This window comes from Talaromyces rugulosus, chromosome IV (genome assembly GCF_013368755.1).
Source record: "Talaromyces rugulosus chromosome IV, complete sequence".
In the NCBI taxonomy this organism is placed as follows: Eukaryota; Fungi; Ascomycota; class Eurotiomycetes; order Eurotiales; family Trichocomaceae; genus Talaromyces; species Talaromyces rugulosus.
This window is the reverse complement of record NC_049564.1, coordinates 1,252,911-1,271,834: the sequence shown is the minus strand read 5'-3', so window position 1 is coordinate 1,271,834 and position 18,924 is coordinate 1,252,911. Positions and strand designations below refer to the sequence as shown.

The 18,924-nt window shown below is 46.8% G+C and overlaps 7 protein-coding genes across 7 annotated transcripts; 3 read left to right on the top strand and 4 right to left on the bottom strand.

Moving 5' to 3' along the window:
* Positions 1 to 7: 7 nt before the first annotated feature.
* Positions 8 to 4,655, bottom strand: TRUGW13939_07220 (uncharacterized protein; the record flags this gene model as incomplete). Its single annotated transcript, XM_035490362.1, has 2 exons — positions 8 to 550; positions 609 to 4,655. 2 exons carry the CDS (start codon positions 4,653 to 4,655, stop codon positions 8 to 10), a joined length of 4,590 nt encoding a protein of 1,529 aa, XP_035346255.1.
* A 1,805-nt stretch (positions 4,656 to 6,460) lies between these two features.
* On the top strand, positions 6,461 to 7,966 carry TRUGW13939_07219 (uncharacterized protein; the record flags this gene model as incomplete). The annotated part of the gene is made up of 7 exons (XM_035490361.1): positions 6,461 to 6,667; positions 6,737 to 6,824; positions 6,952 to 7,012; positions 7,103 to 7,284; positions 7,344 to 7,423; positions 7,481 to 7,712; positions 7,773 to 7,966. 7 exons carry the CDS (start codon positions 6,461 to 6,463, stop codon positions 7,964 to 7,966), a joined length of 1,044 nt encoding a protein of 347 aa, XP_035346254.1.
* A 461-nt stretch (positions 7,967 to 8,427) lies between these two features.
* On the top strand, positions 8,428 to 9,442 carry TRUGW13939_07218 (uncharacterized protein; the record flags this gene model as incomplete). The annotated part of the gene is made up of 3 exons (XM_035490360.1): positions 8,428 to 8,592; positions 8,644 to 8,928; positions 8,984 to 9,442. The coding sequence occupies 3 exons, from the start codon at positions 8,428 to 8,430 to the stop codon at positions 9,440 to 9,442; spliced, it is 909 nt and encodes a 302-aa protein (XP_035346253.1).
* A 418-nt stretch (positions 9,443 to 9,860) lies between these two features.
* TRUGW13939_07217 (uncharacterized protein) lies at positions 9,861 to 12,060 on the bottom strand (the record flags this gene model as incomplete). Its single annotated transcript, XM_035490359.1, has 9 exons — positions 9,861 to 9,939; positions 10,000 to 10,055; positions 10,113 to 10,149; positions 10,198 to 10,573; positions 10,943 to 11,176; positions 11,262 to 11,360; positions 11,427 to 11,550; positions 11,621 to 11,799; positions 11,865 to 12,060. 9 exons carry the CDS (start codon positions 12,058 to 12,060, stop codon positions 9,861 to 9,863), a joined length of 1,380 nt encoding a protein of 459 aa, XP_035346252.1.
* Positions 12,061 to 12,419: 359 nt separating this feature from the next.
* TRUGW13939_07216 (uncharacterized protein) lies at positions 12,420 to 13,621 on the top strand (the record flags this gene model as incomplete). Its single annotated transcript, XM_035490358.1, has 3 exons — positions 12,420 to 12,654; positions 12,723 to 13,094; positions 13,152 to 13,621. 3 exons carry the CDS (start codon positions 12,420 to 12,422, stop codon positions 13,619 to 13,621), a joined length of 1,077 nt encoding a protein of 358 aa, XP_035346251.1.
* A 173-nt stretch (positions 13,622 to 13,794) lies between these two features.
* TRUGW13939_07215 (uncharacterized protein) lies at positions 13,795 to 15,327 on the bottom strand (the record flags this gene model as incomplete). The annotated part of the gene is made up of 3 exons (XM_035490357.1): positions 13,795 to 13,829; positions 13,882 to 14,189; positions 14,702 to 15,327. Coding segments are annotated over 3 exons (969 nt in total), but the record flags the coding sequence as incomplete, so codon positions are not given.
* A 624-nt stretch (positions 15,328 to 15,951) lies between these two features.
* Positions 15,952 to 18,895, bottom strand: TRUGW13939_07214 (uncharacterized protein; the record flags this gene model as incomplete). Its single annotated transcript, XM_035490356.1, has 5 exons — positions 15,952 to 16,282; positions 16,344 to 16,691; positions 16,754 to 17,369; positions 17,415 to 17,530; positions 17,817 to 18,895. 5 exons carry the CDS (start codon positions 18,893 to 18,895, stop codon positions 15,952 to 15,954), a joined length of 2,490 nt encoding a protein of 829 aa, XP_035346249.1.
* Between the last annotated feature and the right edge of the window lie 29 nt (positions 18,896 to 18,924).

Below are 18,924 nucleotides of genomic sequence, written 5' to 3'. Positions count from 1 at the left end.
TAAAGGATCAAGCAGTGTCATCCTTCTTGCTCGAAAACGGGCTAGTTATAGCATACTTGACACTGCTGATAGCCGTGCCAAACAAGCCAAAGACAAAGCCCATGCCAAAGGACCAACCGCGGATGCGCACGGTGTAGATGAAGAAGTAGATGAGGGCCCAGTTGATAATCACAAAGGCGAGGAAAATGCCAAAGCACTTCCACTTGTCGTCGTCGTGCACGTTGAGGGTATGCATGTACTCGGCCCCGTCCTTGTAAGGGCAGTAGCCGCAGATGGATGTTGCGCTGCCGTTGGTCAGGTAGCCCTGTAGGATGCTGTCGCCAGCGTAGTCTTGGCAGGTCTGGCCGGGGGGAGCGTTGAAGTAGGTTATTTCACTGTCGGCGCACTCGATGTGCGTGACGGATGGGAGGATGCTGGATAGGACACCGCGGAGCCACCAGGTCACTGGGTTCACGTAGTACATCCAGTATTTCCAAAATACCGGGTAGGTGCTGTATGGGCGGACGATACCGTTGAACAAGTTGCACATGACGAAGAAAAAGGGCAGGACCTGAAATGTAGATTAGTTTAAGTGCGGGAAAATAGTAGAAAAAGGGAAAAACACTCACGTTGGCAATGACGGTGAACGACGGCGCAAATGCACAAATCCATTGCCCCCAGCTAGCCTGGAACATGTAGAAGAGCATGCTCATCAGGAACACATAACCAGCAGAGCTCGAATCCGTCGGGAGACCGGCGGGGTAGTACCACAAGACAAAGTATATAACAGAGGTCACGACAGCAATTGGGATTTCACACACGACGTTGGCAGTGCTAAAGGCGATCCAGCCATAGATACGACTGGGATACTCACGGGCTTCCCACAGTGCTCTGTTCATGTAGAATTTGGGCAGCACACTGTTCATGATAATCGGCGGCAGCAGAATAATCAAGAAGACAGAGAACATCCGGTCTTGCATAGACGACACGGTAACACCCAATTTCCAAAAAGTAAAACCGTTGAAAATTCCAATAATAACGCTGACAAATATCCTAGAGTAGTAGTACGACGGGTCTCGCCAGTACTGCTTAAACATACGATTGGTGAGCATAAACGTCTGAGTCGTGACCGGGGCCGCATATTCAGTTTGGTTGCCAGACTCCGGAGCAGGGACCTTGCTTCGCTCATCTATGATCCTCTGGATTTCTTGCTTGAGATTTGCGTTCTCGGCGGAATTGCGCCACTCATCATTCCAGTCAATTTTCTTGCCATCTCTGATCATAGGTTTCGCGGCTGTTTCAAGGATGAATTCGGCGACATTCTTCGACTCTGGTGGGGTGACTCCTCGGTCGGAGAAGTACTTGACAACAGAGCTGGGAGGCGCAAAGAAGAAGGTATTACCACCGGGGTTCAGAGCCAAGATCAAGTCAAACTGCTCGATCAACATAGACGACGGTTGATGGATGGTACAAACAATAGCTCCACCGGCATCGCAAATTCTGCGTAAGAAGCGAACAATTGAATAGGCTGCCTGGCTGTCGAGACCACTAGTAGGCTCGTCCAAGAAAAGCAACAGATTCGGCCGGGCGGCCAGTTCGACGCCAATAGTGACACGCTTCCGCTGCTCGACTCCTAGGGAAGAGATGATTGCGTCTTGGATTTCTTCTAATTCGAGAAGATTGATAATACGGTTGACATAGTCAATCTTCTCCTGTCGAGGAATGCTTCGATCCTGTCTGAGAATTGCAGAAAACTCCAATGCCTCGCGAATAGTGCTTGTTCCGTCATGCAAATCCATCTGCTCACAGAAACCGGTTTCACGTTGGAACTCGGGGCCTAGGGCCCGTCCATCGACCAGCATCTCTCCGCTAACGACACCCATCGATTGTCGTTGTGCCAGAGTGTTGAGTAAAGTCGTTTTTCCGGCACCGGATGCACCCATAAGAGCAGTCATGACTCCAGGTTTGGCGTATCCAGTAACTCCATTCAGCAGCTTGCGCTCGCCCTTTCCGTAAGGTACCGTATATTCAACATTGCTCCAGGTGAAGACACGGTCGCTGGTCGAAAGAGAACCGATGGGTTCTTCGCTTCCAGAAGATGTGCTGGGAGGCAAGTCTGCCTCGGTTTTAGCACCCTCCTCATCACCATTCTTTGTCTCGGCTTGAGCGATTTGCTTAGTGCGTTTCGACTTCTTGAACACAAGAGCACCGCCACCACCGCCAGTGAAGCTCATCATTTCGTTCGCAATGATAGTGACCAGGATATAAAGCACGGTAAAGGCAATGACAACGCCAAAGTTTCGCCAAAGGTGACCCCGAGTAAACCCAAAGGATGTCTCGAGATATGCGGCACCCGAAACGCTCTTCTCGTTAAGCTGAGAGCCCGTCAAAGAACAACTTTGGTAGTTCGAGTCAATGCCAGGGCCAGATAGAGGAACAAGCATAGATGGAGCACAGTCCATCATGCGGTTGGAGAATTCATTGGCTAGAACGGCTTCGTAGGCATATGAGATGGGGTTGACGTAGAATAGCCAGCCGAACCAGATTGACGAGTTGATCAGTGTGGGCTTTGGGATGACGTATCCAACGAAGATGAGCAGCAAGTTCAAGGCAATTCCACTGAAGCGGACTGCATCATCAATGGTTGGCGACAGAGCCGCAAACATTCGGTACATTGATGTGATGCACATGGTGGTCGTGTACACAAACAGGAAGTAAATGAAAAACTTGGAGACATCCACATCGAGCCCGCACATAAAGTACACGATGATAGTGAAAAATGACACCATGGTGAAGATGAGCGGGAAGTCGACGACGACTCGAGCGATAGACACCGCTGATGGACGGTAAAAAGCGTATTCCTTGTGTCGTTGGATCATCGTGCGGCCAGAAACAGCGGGCATCAGCTCGGTCAATTGGAGCCAGCCCAGGAAAAGAACAGAGAAGAAAATAGCAGAGCCTCTCGTAAAGGCACCGCTAGTATCAAGAGATTCGCCGTAGAAAAGCGAGCTGACAATCAGGGCGTTGGCGATGAGGATAAAAAATTTAGTGTACAAGGATGTCTTGTCTCCGAGTAGGAGCCACACCTCTCGCCTAACACAAGCAGCGACCTGCTTAGGAATCGAGACTGTGTATGGTGACTTCCTTGAAACAGTCTTACTCTTCGATTGGCCGACTGTTTGCTGGAATCGCTTGGTGTCCGAGCACTCGGTCTCTTTCAACCGTTGCTCGTAATCAGTCACGTCTTCGAGAATACGTTTGTAGGTGTCGCTCTTCCGGAAAATGGCTTCTAACTCCTCGGCAGTCTTGGGGGTTGATGCTTCTTTGCCCGGTTGGAATTGACGGGCATTGGGATCACACAGCGAAGTTAGGAAATCGGCGGTGGTCCATTGAGACGGGCAGTAGAATCCGAGATCAGTAAAGTACTTCTTAGCTTCCAAAGAAGGCCCCTGGTACAACATCCTGCCTTGGTCAATCACAATGACCTTGTCCATGAGCTCGTAGATGTCTTGACTGGCTTGGTAGAGGGTGACAAAGGTGGTTCGTCGGCTGATATCGGTCATGATGCGCAACGATTTGGCGTAATCCAAAGCGGTGCTGGCATCCAAGCCTCGCGTCGAGTTATCCCAGCAAACTACAGTAGACTTGGTGGCCAAAGTCTCAGCAATACTGACACGCTTCCTCTCACCTCCAGATACACCACGGACATACTCGTTCCCGACCAGGGTGTTTCTTGTATGACTGATACCGAACATCTTGAGCAAGGCGTCGACGATGATGGGGACGCTCGATTGGTCTCGTTTCTTAGTTTTGTTCATGAGAGAGAATTTCAGGGTCTGCTCGACAGTAAGTGCAGCAAAATGCTGGTCGTCCTCGGGGTTGTAGATGACCTCGCCACGGAAATATTTCTGCTGCTCCTCAGCGGGAATGCCCCCGTAGCTCACCTCTCCTAGAACGGCCGCATAGCCGTCGCGATTGTTGGCAATCGTCTTGAGGAAAGTTGAACAGCCGGAACCGGGGCGGCCAAGCACCATGACCATTTCACCATCTCGAACAACACCTGTGAAGTCGTGTATCAGATTTCTCGTTGGGGGTGCGCCGCCAATGCGCAGGCTCGGGATAAAGTGCTGGATGATGCGGTACAAGTCGGGGCCAAAGGTGCCCATGACGGCGTCAGGTAGGGTCCTGACAAAAGATGCCGATGCCTGCACACCCTTAACCGTTAAATCCTTGAATATCACGCCCACTTTCTTGGCCGGTTCTCCAGCCGTTGTTCTCCGCTCGAGCGTGCCGCCCATCAAAAACTCTCCAAGATCAAAGTCGGCTTGGGTGTCGCCCGATCCCGAGTAGGTTTCCTCCTCATCAGCCGGCCGACTTTTCTGTGAGACGGCGGACCGCAGTCGACTGAGCGGGCGCGATGTTTGCGAGCGCGTCCTCTGGAGACTGACCCGAGTCAGCTCCCTCCGCATCTCCTCGAAATCCTCCATTGCGCCATGGCGTGAGACGGGGTCGCCCTCGGTCTTCTCGCCCCAGTGGCCGTCGACGCTCAGCTGCGAATGGCTGGCCAGGGTCGACACGGCCGTCGATTCAGGGCCTGTAATGGGCTCATGGCGGATGGCGGCGTCATCGACCACATCGCTTGACTGGTCACTTAGTTGGTAGTTCTTGTCCTCCATGGCGCCCTCTTAGAGGCAGCCGAGCTGCTTTGGTGAGAATACTATGGCAAGCGAGTATATGTGTTGGTTGTCAGCAAAGGAGCTGCCCCGGCGGTGGTCGTAAAACCCAGGGTCCTCAGGGTCGGGCGTGGTGATGTTGGAAGTTGGAACCCAAACAAGAAGGGGGGGAGCACGCCAGATTAAAGTAGGGGGCAGACACAACCATAGCTGGCAGCTTGCTTGGTAATGAACCAAATTAGTTAGGTTCACTACTTGGTCGATGATGGCAGGCTGGATCACAGGCCACCGGATTTGTCAGGCGGAACCACAGGTTCAAGGAAAAAAGACTGGGCAATCGGCTTGCCGAGCTCCAAGATAAGCCCTCCCGCGGAACTCGCGCGAATCAGAATGACGCCGGTATGCTTGCTCGCCCACTTTTTGATTGAAAAAAAATTTATGGAGCAGCGGAGTAGCGAGTTCAAAGTTCAAACGATGGTCCGGATGAACATCACTTTGGGCCGATCATTATTAATAGGCAAATGACTCGGGAAGCCGATGGGTTTGCACCCAGCATTACTCGTGTTCTTATCATGGATTCGTTATTATTCCCCTGTGTTTTGTCCTATTGAAGTACTGAGTGACTTCTTCTTCTTCTTTTCTCTCTCTCTTCACATGTTGCTGGACATGTTATACACATGTTTTACGTGATCTGATCTCGATAAGCACCGGAGTTAGCTGCATTATAACCGCCCGTGTTAAGAAGTATTATTATTCTGAGCAATAAAAACATCAATTGCCCCTTAAATCCTTAAAATCCGATCCAGCCGCCTTGGCAATGCTGCTTTAAAAATCCCTTATGACTCATTATGTATGCAAGCCCCATTATTCTTCTTCTTCAAAGAATATTTTTTTTTCTTCTCCGTATGGGGGAAAGTTGGGCCGGGCCACATTAGCAAAAGTTTCCGAACAAGCGAACAAGCGAACAAGCGTCAGCCACTTGCATGGGTGGATCCGCCGATCCGGTACTAAGTACAGTTAATGACAATGTTATGTTTTGCTGATGTGGGATGGATTATTCAGCATTGGCCGAACCCTGAATGTGTTTTCTATTTGTCTAGCTAATCGGAGCTGTCGAGAGTACAACGTTGGCGGGGCGGATACATCAATCATCACAGTCTGACACAGACCGACACAAAGGGTCCGACAGTGTCCGGTCATCCCTCTAGTGCTCCTGATTCATGTTTTTAGTGTGTTTGAGATGGATGCCTAATGCCTTATTGGGCGCCTACTCGGTCTTAGGCTGGTGTTAGGGTTAGGATTAGGGTTGAGCGGGATGGCTGCGGATATCGTCTCGTACATTTATTTGGTCTCTTGTTAGAGAGCAATGAATAAATATACACATATTTTGAAATGGACACAACCTGACTAGACCTCCACAAATCTTGCCCTTAGAGCCCGCTCAGCCCTGCTCCATTGAGTCGTTGACATACCCACCGGTGCGGGTGCGGGTGCGGATCTGGGCCTAATTGCTTAGCTACATGTACTCTGACTTGTGACCCCAGATACACAGGTGCAGAATGAATTTTCCGTAATAGAATTGGCATAGGAGACATACTGTACTTATAGAGTATATATGTTCTTACTACGGAATTAAGTCATTAAGCCGTTATCTCCAGTTGGCACGATTCTTTGTAAACAACTTGGTGTCATCATGCTTATATTCGATGAATTGGCGAGTATATAGAGATAATTCACGTCGTCTAATTCAAGATATCGACGCAATCGAGCTACGTATCTTTTTCCGTCATACTTGCTAAAAAATCAAAATGCCTGCCCTTTCCGGACCCCCTTTTCTTATACTAGTAACAGGAGCTAACGGTTTTGTTGGAACGTGGATTGTTCACCACCTGCTTGAAAATGGTTACTCGGTTCGTGCGGCAGTTCGAACGAAGGAGAAAGGCCAGTATTTGCTGGAGACTTTCAAGTCCTATGGCACCAAGCTTCAGCTTACCATTGTCGGTAATATGACAGAGGTAAAACCCACTTCATATAACACTCACGAAAATTGGTAGAGATCTTCCCTGACAAACATCATTGCGTAGGAAGGTGTTTTTAATGGTGCTGTTCAAGGTGTTGATGGGATTATTCATACAGCCTCACCCGTCGGAACAGTTGCGGATGATCCAAACGGTAAGCAATGAGGATAATGGATGTCTCATATGTTTTGTCCCCCTCGAGTGGGCAGTTGCTCCTGGCTGAGTCCAATTCTCTCTCGTATTTACGAAAAGGGAAACATCTAATTTTCACGTTTCTGCAGAATTGATAGAACCAGCAGTTAAAGGGGTCACGGGCATCCTACTGAGCGCTTTGCAGTATGGGTAAGCATTTACACTGTCTAGAAGTCAAATTTTGTGTGTGTGTGTGTGTGTGTGTGTGTGTCATTTCAATAATAAGATTAAACACCTCAGATCCGGGATTCAGCGAATTGTATTCACATCCTCCTGCGCGGCTATTCTAGACACTTCGGACAAAGAGGTAACCGTGTCGGAAAAAGATTGGAATGACCAACGAGTGGAAGAATGTGAACGGCTTGGGAGAGATGCAAGTGGACTGTCCAAATACTCAGCGTCAAAGACCCTTGCAGAAAGGGGTATGTAAACTATTCAGCTCCTGCTTTGCCGAGAAAAATTGCTGATCATTTTTGTCTAGCCGTCTGGGACTTCTATCTAAAGCATAGAGAGGAGATAATGTGGGATCTGGTGGCCATTAACCCCCCGTATATATTTGGTGTAAGTGTTCTTTCCTGCCATCAGATGTATGGATATTATTAATTTTACAGTAACCAGCCTATCATTCATGACGTAACCTCTCCCGACATTCTCAACTCCTCATCCAAACGGTGGTACGACGCTCTAGTGCACAACGATTTCAGGGGACTATCTCCGGCTACCCATCCCGGCCATGGCTGGGTAGATGTTCGAGATGTTGCCGAAGCGCATATCAAGGCTCTTACAACCCCAGGTGCCGGCGGGGAACGAATCATCGTGAGCGCCGGATCTTGGGTCTGGCAGGACATGAGTGAGTTTAGCACTAATTGTTGTTTTGTTTGAGCTAACCTCAAAAAAAAAAATTGTACAGTAAACGCCGCATCTACGCTGCCGGGTTCTATCTATAAGCGGCATCCTGATGCTAGATTCCAGGGAGGACAGTCACGAGCTATCACCTTCAATACGGAAAAAGCAGACCTGATTCTTGGGTTGAAGTTTCGGTCTATGAAAGAACTAGCTTATGATATTCTACTAGACTTTACTAAGCGGGGCTGGTATCCTTGAAAAAGGTGAATTTGGCAATTATGTTCAGATCAAAGTTGTTTCAATAGAGCAGTCGAAAGATGGTTTAATTCACAATTGGTTAACATACAATCGTATTAGAAATACGTAAACTTAGACTCGTAAAATGGTAATCATAAATAGGTACTTTACCTATAAATGATATTTTACTCAAAATTTCGGCTCTAATATCTAGATTATGCATGTCAGATAGGTGCGGCCGCACGGCTCCACAGCCGATTCTTGATCGTACCACTGCTGACGTGGGTCTGGATATAAACCATTACCTACGGGATTTACGGGGTTTGTATCCATTCGGATTTAAATTTATCAGCTACAGACTGGGTTTGTAAATTTATATAATGGCTCTTCTCTCAAAGAACAGCAAATATCCATCAGTGAAGAAAACATCAACATCCCAGATCAATATACAACTCTTGAGACTTCCTATAGCAACAGACAACATGGAATTCTCGCACCTACCTTCAGACTACTTTGTCACATCTACTCAGTTCACCAAAACAACATATCGTGATGTCTATCCAGCAATCGATCCAGAATCTGACCCTCTTAATCAGAAAGGGCGGGTGGTATTAATTACGGGAGCCAGTCACGGCATTGGACGTCATGTAAAGTTGTTGCATATCCTATTGAATTAGAGACTAATAAGCTTGCTGTAGGCGATTGCTAAAGCGTTTGCCAAAGCAGCTGCACGTGCTATTATCCTTGTAGGAAGGGACGGCGCTGGGCTCCGAGAAGCAGCCACGGAACTCCACGACATAGATCCGGATGTTGAGATAAGAATAGAGGAAGTCAATATTTGCGAACAAGGTTCTGTCACGGCCATGTTTGATCGAGTCGGTAAAGAGTATGGCGCCGTTGACGTTCTGGTCAACAATGCCGGCTCAGGCGAGTCCCCATTGCCTTTGAGGGACGTGGACCCTGCTAGTTTCTGGTACAATTTCGTAGGTTAGCTTGCTTGACTAATCTATCCGACAAGGAATTGATGTTTTTCTATAGGAAGTTATGGTCAAGGGGACCTTTCTTGTTACGCAGCAGTTTCTACAGCTTAACGGACAAGAAAAAAAAGCGATTATTATCACCGTCGCCAGTGCAGCCGCATTAAACGCGACGCCAGGCCTGTCAAGTTATTCACTTTCAAAGCTTGTCCAAATCCAATTTCAGCGCTTTGTCACTGCAGAGAACCCTAACATCGCAGCTGTCAGTTTACACCCAGGGATTGTAATGACTAGGATGACGCCGCCGGCTTTTGCCCCATTCACCAAAGATACCTTTGAATTGGTCGGGGGTGCTGCTGTATGGCTTGCTTCTAAACAGGCAGATTTTATGAATGGGAGGTATTTTTCTGTGAACTGGTCTGTTGACGAGATATTGCAGCGAAAGGATGAAATTATGTCTCAGGGTCTCTTACAGATTGGGTTGCAGGGGAAGTTTGGCGCAGATCAGTTCATTGCCTAGGCTAGGTGTTTTCCATAATTATAGAACTGAATCCTATCCTGTAGTTGGTCTTTCATTGGTTAGTTCACATTTCGCATCAATTGGGTTATGCATTATTCGTTAACATCCTTACACTAATAGTGAACTGAATATCCGAGCTCTTGTGGTCGTAGTAAAGGCGTAAATTAGTAGTTTCTACAAGGAGATAGAATTATATGAACCCATCACTCAATTCCTTCTACCTCTATTTTTCATTTCCCCTTTTCATACAACGTGGGAAGCATCGCGACAGCATTCGTTCTCAAGACAAACAGCCTGCCGAGAAATAAAATAGTACCTGAGATTAACGTTTTCAAAAAATAAGCATGAAGTCGATATGAGTTACAGACAGCTCCAACGCATGCTATTTATTCTACAGTAAGATTTTCTATAAGGATCCCTATTCCAGCGAGGTTTCTGCAGCGTGTCGAGAAAACTTGGATCTGAGTCGAATTTTCTTGCCATACTTGTAGAAGAGACTTTGTAATACCAAAAAGTTAATCAACAGGTTGTCAGGCTTCGCAGTTAGGGTTACTCACAACGGTTGGGGTGTCATCGCTAGGGCAAGGAATGCTACCAGCGTAGAGGCCCAATTCTGGACTAATGTCAGATGGAGTAGTATACCGCGTAGCATCAAATTTCATAGACTCACAATACCCAGACTGTCGTACATGGCAGTCGTGAAAAGTCTGGATGTAGTTTAGCATTTACCACAGAGGTGTCAACGGGGGACTTACGGAAAGGCTACACCGAACAAACTACGCAATACCGAGTTTGCAGCCAAGGCCGAGGCAGCATGTACATTATACACGTCAGCGATATATGTCTTCCCTCCAATGTTAGTAGAGTAAGCAACAACCGCGTCGGATAGTAGAAGCCATACAAAAAAACTCAAAAATATCATGACCATTCCCATTCCAAACGGAATATTGGCAAGGATACTGACAATCCAGTGAACACTGGGCTGGCATGTCCATGCGAACCAGAACAGCCCCAGCGGAAGAAGGATAGCTCCTAACATTGCTGGTGCGAGACGAGATTCTGGCGGGAGAGGTGTGTTGGTGGTTTTCTCCCTGTGGTTCCGGAGCAAGGCAATGTAGCGAGGGTTGTCATCTAGTTAGAATGGTTAGTTTTTATTTCTGAAATGCAAGGCACAGACTTTTACAGAGTATGTAGTACGAGCTGCCTAATGTAGTTCCCACCAGTAGCCCTAAGAAAGATAGGCCACTGATGCCCGCACTCCAGCCCCGTTTCTCGCCGTAAACAATTGGAAAGCTTGCAAAGAACATGTACAGAGTCCCGTACACGATTGAAAGATATACTGCGAGAGAAAAAGAGAGTAGCTCTTTAAACAGGAATATCCAAGGCCGGAGGAGCGATGTGGTGAATAGCTCCCTGATCTCGACGCGTTTTTTTTTTCTAAAGGCGATCATAAGTGTTAGCAAATTTCCACACGGTACCACTCGATAAGGCAAAAATTACCAAATACGCTTCGATATACCCTCCCTCCCCCATTTGGTAATTGACTAGCCGCAGTAAGATTATTTGCTCTTTCTCGCAATAATACTGGTGAGTATGTCTCGGGAATGGTCAATGTGCCCAGAATAGTAAGTGTTCCTGAGAGTATCGCATTGGTGGCGCAGACCCATCTCCAACCAGCAGCTTCTCCCAGAAAGCCACCAACAATTGGGCCAAGGGTAGGACCAGTAAAGGGTGCTAAATATGAATTATATCATTTCAGCCTTTTTTTCTTCCTTTTGGCACACTTGAGAATTGGTGTGAATGAAAGACCAGTACCGACCAGCTGAGAAAATAGCCATACCACTACCTCGCTTTTCGGCCGGGAAAATATCTGAAACCACACCAGCAGCGTTGGTGAGAGGAGAGGCACCGAATGACCCTGTTGAACTATGTAAGCGTGACGTCTTATTGAATTCCTCAACTGCCAGAAAAAAAGAGCACAAACCTGCCAGAAATCGTAATATTGTCAAGGTCCAAATATTCTGGGATGCACAAACTGCGGCATTGAAAATTGTAAAAAGAGTGTACGCAACAATGAAGAGGCGTCGGCGACCTAGAACCTCGGACATCTATATACCAAACAGAGTTTGAATCAGTGAAAATGTCTCCATAAAAAATTGAATATACAAGTCTTCGTACTGGAGCCCACAGAAGAGGGCCAAAAGCATAACCCAATACGAATGCGCTAATACCCATGATGTAAACCTGCGACGAGTAGCCAGGGAAGTCTTGTTGAACTTTCTGTATAGCTGCAGAATATGACGAAGACGCAAATGATGCGGCCAGAGTTGTCCAGGCTACAAGCCATGTTACTGTCCCTATAATACCAACTTATATATCAGCCCTGCATTCAGCACAATTAAAAAGAATTAGTATAATGAACATTGATAACCTGATGACCATTTTAGGGGGTTCTCATCATCCCCATCATCTAGCCAGGTAACGATATAAGGATTCTCCTCAGTTCCAGATCCTTCATAGGGGTGGGAAACAATTTTCTGCCACGGAGTTGTGTAGCGCCTCCAGAGACGTAGTTTCAGCGTGTAGTCCTTGGCCAACATTCCCGAGTCTGGTTCCATATCTCTAGAGAATGTTTTTTGTCGCTGTCCATTATGGAAGCAAGGGGTACGAGATTTCAAAATAACTCAAAAATATAGCTACTCACATTTTATATCAGTACAAATTCCGCTCCGGTAATATGGAAGAACTAATTGCTTTGAAATCGCTTTTGAGACCTGGGTCCTCGGCTGAGCATGCGGCCGCAAAGAGAGCCGCTCATGCATAAATCCTAATTACTAATTGGATTGTCCACCTTAATTATTTATTATTTTCGTCTATTTAAACCGCAGTTTCGCAGGTACTCTTGTTTCAAAAAACAAAAACCTGAGAGCAATTTGCATTTGCACAATCTGCCATCACCATCCAGGCCGCCTTCATCATGACTTCTAACTTGTTTCTACCACAATCCAAAGGCTCAACAGTCGATGTATCCATTATACATGGTGGACGTACTACTGTTCCCACTTTATACGTCTTCCAGAACAAGATCCCTGGACACGATGTACTGGATATTCCTTGTTACAGCTTCTTGATCGAGAATAAGAAGCAGGGAAAGAAAGTCCTCTTCGATCTCGGTATCATGAAAGCATGGAAAGAGAAACAGCCACCACAAAGTGAGTGATCTGGAGTATAACGATGTAATTTTCAATTATTGTCGACCTAGGCTAACATAAAGATGCAGTCCTCGGTCAAATTGAGTTCGCCAAGGCTGTCATGGACATCGACAAGGATGTGACTGAGCAGCTAAGCGAATCCAAAGTTGCCCTGGAATCAATCGATTCCATCATTTGGTCCCATCACCACATTGACCATACCGGTGACCCGTCATTGTTTCCAGCGTCCACGGCCCTCGTCGTCGGGCCCGGGTTTAAGAGCAATAAAACAACCTTCCCTGGTTATCCTGAAAATCCAGAGGCTTTAGTAGCGAATGATGCATTTTTGGGGCGTGAGCTCATTGAGCTTGATTTCTCGACTGATCTTAAAATCGGTGGATTTCCAGCAGTCGACTACTTTGGCGACGGGGGTTTCTATATTTTGCAGGCACAAGGGCATAGTGAGTACTGTGATATGTCTAATTAATGGTGAAAAATCATCTAACACATTTTTAAAGCCCATGACCATATTTCTGCACTTGCCCGTACGTCTGACGACAAGTTCGTATTTCTCGGTGGAGACGTCGCCCATCATCCAGGCGAATATCGCCCAACCGCGCATCTCCCACTTCCAGAGAGCGTCCAGCCTTCTCCATTTGCTATTAATACACTGACTTCGTCATGCCCTGGTGCATTGTTTGAAGAATGTCATCCGGCGAAAGGGACTAGTAAAGATTACCGAACGACGCCATTCTACGAGCTGAACCCGGCCATGAACGTGTCTCTTCCGGACGCCATTGAGTCCGTAAACAAGATGGAAGCTTTTGACGCCTCCCCTAATGTCTTTGTTGTAATTGCTCATGACACGAGCTTGCTGGATGTTCTACCTTTCTTCCCGAAGACTATCAACAACTGGGATTCTGCCAACTACAAATCTATTGGCACGTGGAGATTTTTGAAGGACTTTGGGGGGGCCATCAAATCGTAAAGACTGACAGGAATTGAATTAGTTCATTCTACCATGACATTGTATACTGGTACTGTTTGGGCTGTACTAGAGTGGCTTTTAGATGTAAACGTGAGAATTTTTCCTCTTTCACACGAGAATTCTATACAGCCTGTTGGCTTTTTGTGGTAAAAAGACAGCACTCCTGATAGACCTCATTGATCCGTTTCAAGATATTCAAGATATTGTTCTGAAATCTGGTCAGCAATGCCCATCCATAGAATGTGGAAAGACTAGCATACTCCCAACGAGCCATCTCTTAGAAATACGTTTTAACATCACCTTACAAGACATGAGAGACTTGCGTACATCAAGCCGGGAAGTATACTTCAGCTCATGAGTCAGGACCACAGCTGCTTTAAAGATTGACTGGGATACAAATATCGGAAGCGAGTCAAGGGCCACTGCCGAATGCTTGTATTCCAAGTGCTGAAAATGGTCCAGGATATCCTCAACTGCACTAGCTAAGAAAGCCTCTGCTGAAAAGACACATGAATCATTGTTTGGTCGTTGTAAATTTGCCCAGAACACGAACAATGTTATAGATGTGCTATAGTGAATTAGTATTTAGTTTCTACGTATAATATAAGAAGTTATTAAATCACCTGTAGCAAAGGGAAATTGTCCCGTCGTATAACCCAGATCCTTGGGAGCTCTTGCCCGTCAGGACAGATTTTAAAGAATTGAGAGTGGAAAGTATCTGGATTGCCTCTAACGTGTTAAACTCTTCTTGACATAGTGGGGTATACACGTGAGCCAACACTCTATCAAGGATATGAGCCACCTGAAATAGAATGGTGAACTCTGTGTTGCCACTATGAGATGGGCAATTCGATATGATCTAGATATAGCAGGTCAGCGTATCTGGTAGCTATGTTCCAGGGATTGGACCTCACGGGATTATTTGCCAGTATGTCCTCATGTGAAAGAGAGGTTCTAAACTCTCCGCTACATTTATGTAATTTGAGAGACAGATATCTACCGTACATGCATGGATGAGGTTGGTCAAAGTTCCTAAGATGTATGGACTTTCGAATCGAAAGATTTTCCGAGAAAACTCACTTGTCTATGCACATAATCCCCCGCCAAGTCTGTTTGGCATCTTCTACATTAATGGGAGGATCCAGGCATTCCAACACTGCCTGATTGGTATGGATATTGTCAAAACCAAGAGCCGCTGCGGCTCTAATAGTCGCGCCAATTGAGATATACGCCGCGTGGATTATGCCATGCCCAGCTTCAAAAATTGCCAGAAGTAATCGGACATGAATCAATTCCAATGTGTTCACCCCTGTTGATTCAAGCGCCCCTATTATACTTTTCACAAACGTATACAGGGACAAAGTCTGACTTGTTAGCTTTTCATTCTCAGGTGTGCAGGTAAGAAGAAAGGTCGCAAGGGCCTGTAGGCCAAGATCTGGTCTGGGCTGGCTCCAGACAACTGCCATCTGTTGATAGTAACGAGTCGGTTGTATAACTGGAAACCACGTATGTATTGTTTCGAGATATTCAGAAGCCATCTTCAAGACCTCCCCCTTGCCGCCGATAGTAGCTAGGCCACGTGTACGAACTGCATCGGTGATGCCAGTCTGGGTCAATAGATGCCAATCCGGTAAGCCCAATGAGCCCAGTGAAAGTGAGTTGTTGTTAGGCTTTGTCGTCGTTCGGTAGTAGCAGACCTGGCCTAGCCTATTGTTGCATTAGCATCGATGCTATACGAGACTCATATATTGTTAGACGCTACCGTTTACATAGCGAGCAGGTTGGCAACTCTTTGTCGCATTTTCGTTTATGCTGCTTGCAACGCAGACAAACCTGGTCGGCGTGACTGGCTCGCATTGTAGCTGTTGTGTGTAAATTCGAGTTGTTGAGAAGGCAGTCTAGGGAGGTTAGTAGTATCTATTTAATTATTAATGCTCCTGGAGGGATCTTCCGAATCTGGGCTTCTTATTTCCCAATCTGGAAATTTACCAGAATTTGTCCGCACCCGCACCCGCACCCGCTCTTGCATCTTAGTCCGGAGTTAAGCAATAGTTATAAGCGCAGTGGCAAAAGTAAAAAGAAGTGGAACGAGGTTCAAGCTTGAAGCTGATATTACTAGAGAAATATTTACTTTCTAATATACTCTAACTTACTTGATATTCGAAGAGAATTGTAAAAAGGAAATTTTAGAGTCTAATAAGCTCGATTTCTTTTTTTCCAACTAATAATTGCTTCACTTCGTTCCGCAAATCAAGTGTTAATCTATGTTTTTTTGTTCGCTTTGAACTATTTGAAGGTATTCAGCTGGCAGGAAATTTTTTAGTGAATGCTCATTCTCGGAGTATATAGCGAGCGCAATCCATACCTGCAATGTTCCATCTTCGCGACTGGATTTTCATCATTTCCTTGAGGTCCTCTACACATGTATTGTCATAGGAACCCATATGGAGCCAGGCAATGGTTGCAAGGAAGACGGATTGGACCCCCTGCGGATGGTGTGACTTGAACCACCCGGCTTGGATGCGCGGTATAAAGTCACGTACAGTCTGGATTGTTATCGTTATTATAGACTCTATGGCCATTGTTGATTGCAAAAGCATGGTGTCGTTGTTAATCCTCTTCGAGTGGTCGTACTGCCACCGGTGCAACAGAAGAAAAGCGCTATGATACGATACCAGTGTCAAAAAGGAAATAGCCTGTTATGTCCAAGTGAGGGCAATACCTTCTATTCAGCGACAGGGCCTCCGAAACGGAATTCAGTTTACCCGCAGTCTCTGTCTGTAGAGTTACCTGGATGGCTCGAAGAAGCTGGGAATCTAATACCCTGAAGCGTGATTGACTTTCTTCGGAAAATGGATCCGATGAATTAATCAGGTATAATACATGTCCAAGTAGCACTGAAGACTGGACCTGTCGGTAGAAGTTCGTTGCGGCATAGGAATCATGGTCCCACGAAAGTCTGTCATCTTTAGGATTCTTGGTATTTCCCAAGTCGGAAAGAAAGTTGGCTTCATCAATGATTATAGTGACAGGCAGTCGAGGCTTCGAGATATAAGAGGCACAAATTATCCTACAATAACATTTGAACGCTTGGGTCAGTACAGAACGAATACACACAGAGAGAGGACACACCGGTCAGTAATAACAATCGCCCACCAGACCAGCGTAGACTCATCCTCCATGGCACTTTTCCATGCAATATTCATGTCTAACGGAGCCTTCTTCTGGTGGAGACCTAATGTCATACTCGCAGAGAGACAGGGAAAAAGGGTGCTGCTGGCCGAATCGACCATTCCGTGGCCATACTCGTAAGTGGCCAATAACAGGCCGCTTTGAATAAGCTGTATTGACGGACTGCTGGCTATGTCTGCAAAAACGTGGAAATAGAAGTGCCGTACAACCTGGTACACAGGGTCATCCATCATTAATGGTGGCTGTGGCAGCTCATCCGGGCGCCGCACAATCAAGTACAAGCTTGTCAGTAATAGGAGGTGATCTGTGTCATAATTATAAGAGCGCCATTCAAGACGGCCCCTGAACCGTCCCTCATTGATGATAGGAAGCCATTTGTGAACTGTGGCAAAATATACGGACACAAAATCTTCGGGCTTGTTGTGCATCGAAAGATAAAAACTGCGAACCCATGCCGCCCAGTTTACAGAATTCAAACTGATCACGCTAGGATGGAGACCATCGTCGGCCATCAAGTCTGCGCTCTCATATTCGCACCGCAACATGAGTCTCAAGTCTAATTAGGCTCGAGGATCTATGTAAGGCGAGTTTAAGGGCCTACCTGTCACATCGAGAACATGTAGGTAGCGCTTTGTCGCACTTGCGTTTTCGCGCCTTGCAGTTGAGACAAACCCGGGGAGAGCGGTTTGAGAGCTCCGAGTCTCCAACACAATCTTCCTGGTCCATTAGTGGAGCCAATCAGTCGACACTTATCATATACGCTATTCAATTCGAAGGGATGGAGATGGACAAGCGCGCGGAAGCGGGGTATGTCAACCTATCCCTTCCAATTAGGGCTGCACCCTTTTTAGCCCTACTGCCTGTCTATCAAAACATGAGTTTTTTATGGATTATATATTAACATGAAAATACTAGTTGACAACACAAAATAAATTACAAATCTAGCTGGAGAAAATCCACATTCTATCATGGTTTCAACACGACATGACTTCCAAAGCCAGACAGCTTCCCTGCAGCCTGAAGCGCATCCTCAACCAATTCAAGTCCAAACTCCTGGGTTTCTTTGATTCCAAGTTTGCTGCCAAATTTAAGCAGTCCCGACTCGGTCATATGAATCAACTGCAGGACATGTTGCGGGGAGTACATGAACCGACCTTGGATTCGAATACTCTTGAACATAATGTCCAGATAAGGCACATTGATGTTTCCCGAGTGTCCACCCATAATGGCAAGCCTCCCAAAAGGCCGCAAGGCCCCCACGGCTGCGACCAGGAGCGAGCCGTCCTTGATTGCAGGTGGTGAAAAGTCGATGTATACGTCTGCCCCTTCTGGCTTGCCGGCGGCGGTTTTGAATACTTCTGTGTTGCTTGAGCTATCTTCTGTAAGGGTCACTGTCTTGAGACGACCGGTGGATGCATGGATGTTTTCTAGTGCTTTGAGCGCGTTTTTGTTTCGGCCTGCTGCCACCACTGTTGCCCCCATAGCGAGGGCCACGGCCACAGCAGCTCCTCCATATCGCCCGGTAGCCGGTGCCACGATAACAACTTCGCCAGGTTTCACATCGACCTCGGACAGCCCACCAAACGGCACGAGGCAGACTGGCATCAGACACAGATCCGATACTGTGTATCCAAGTTTGCCGAACAGCACATCTTCATTCAAAGGATATAGATTCTCGAGCGGGAATTTGGTGTATTCGGCATATGTTGCATTGCGCCACTCTCCATCCATAAGTTTCTGCGCCGCCGGATATCCACCTCCATGGATGCCGAATAGGATCGAGACGTTTGGATTATCTCGAGCACGTATTGTAATGTCGCAGAAGACGAGTTGGCCCACGGTAAGCTTGACGGCGTCAGGACCGACTTCAAACACTCTTCCTATGGCAGTATTGCCCGGTGTCATAGGAAGCGAGAGAGGGTATGGCCGAGATCCATCAAGCACTTGAGACATATAAGGTACAATGTCTGCGGCCAGAATGCGGACCACTGCCTGGCCTGCTTTGGCGACAGGGCGAGGTACGGTCTCTAAAGCCAGTGGCTTGTCGCGAGAATGAAGAACAAGAGCCCTAGAAGTTGCCATTGTGCTTCAATTCGTTATTCGATCATATG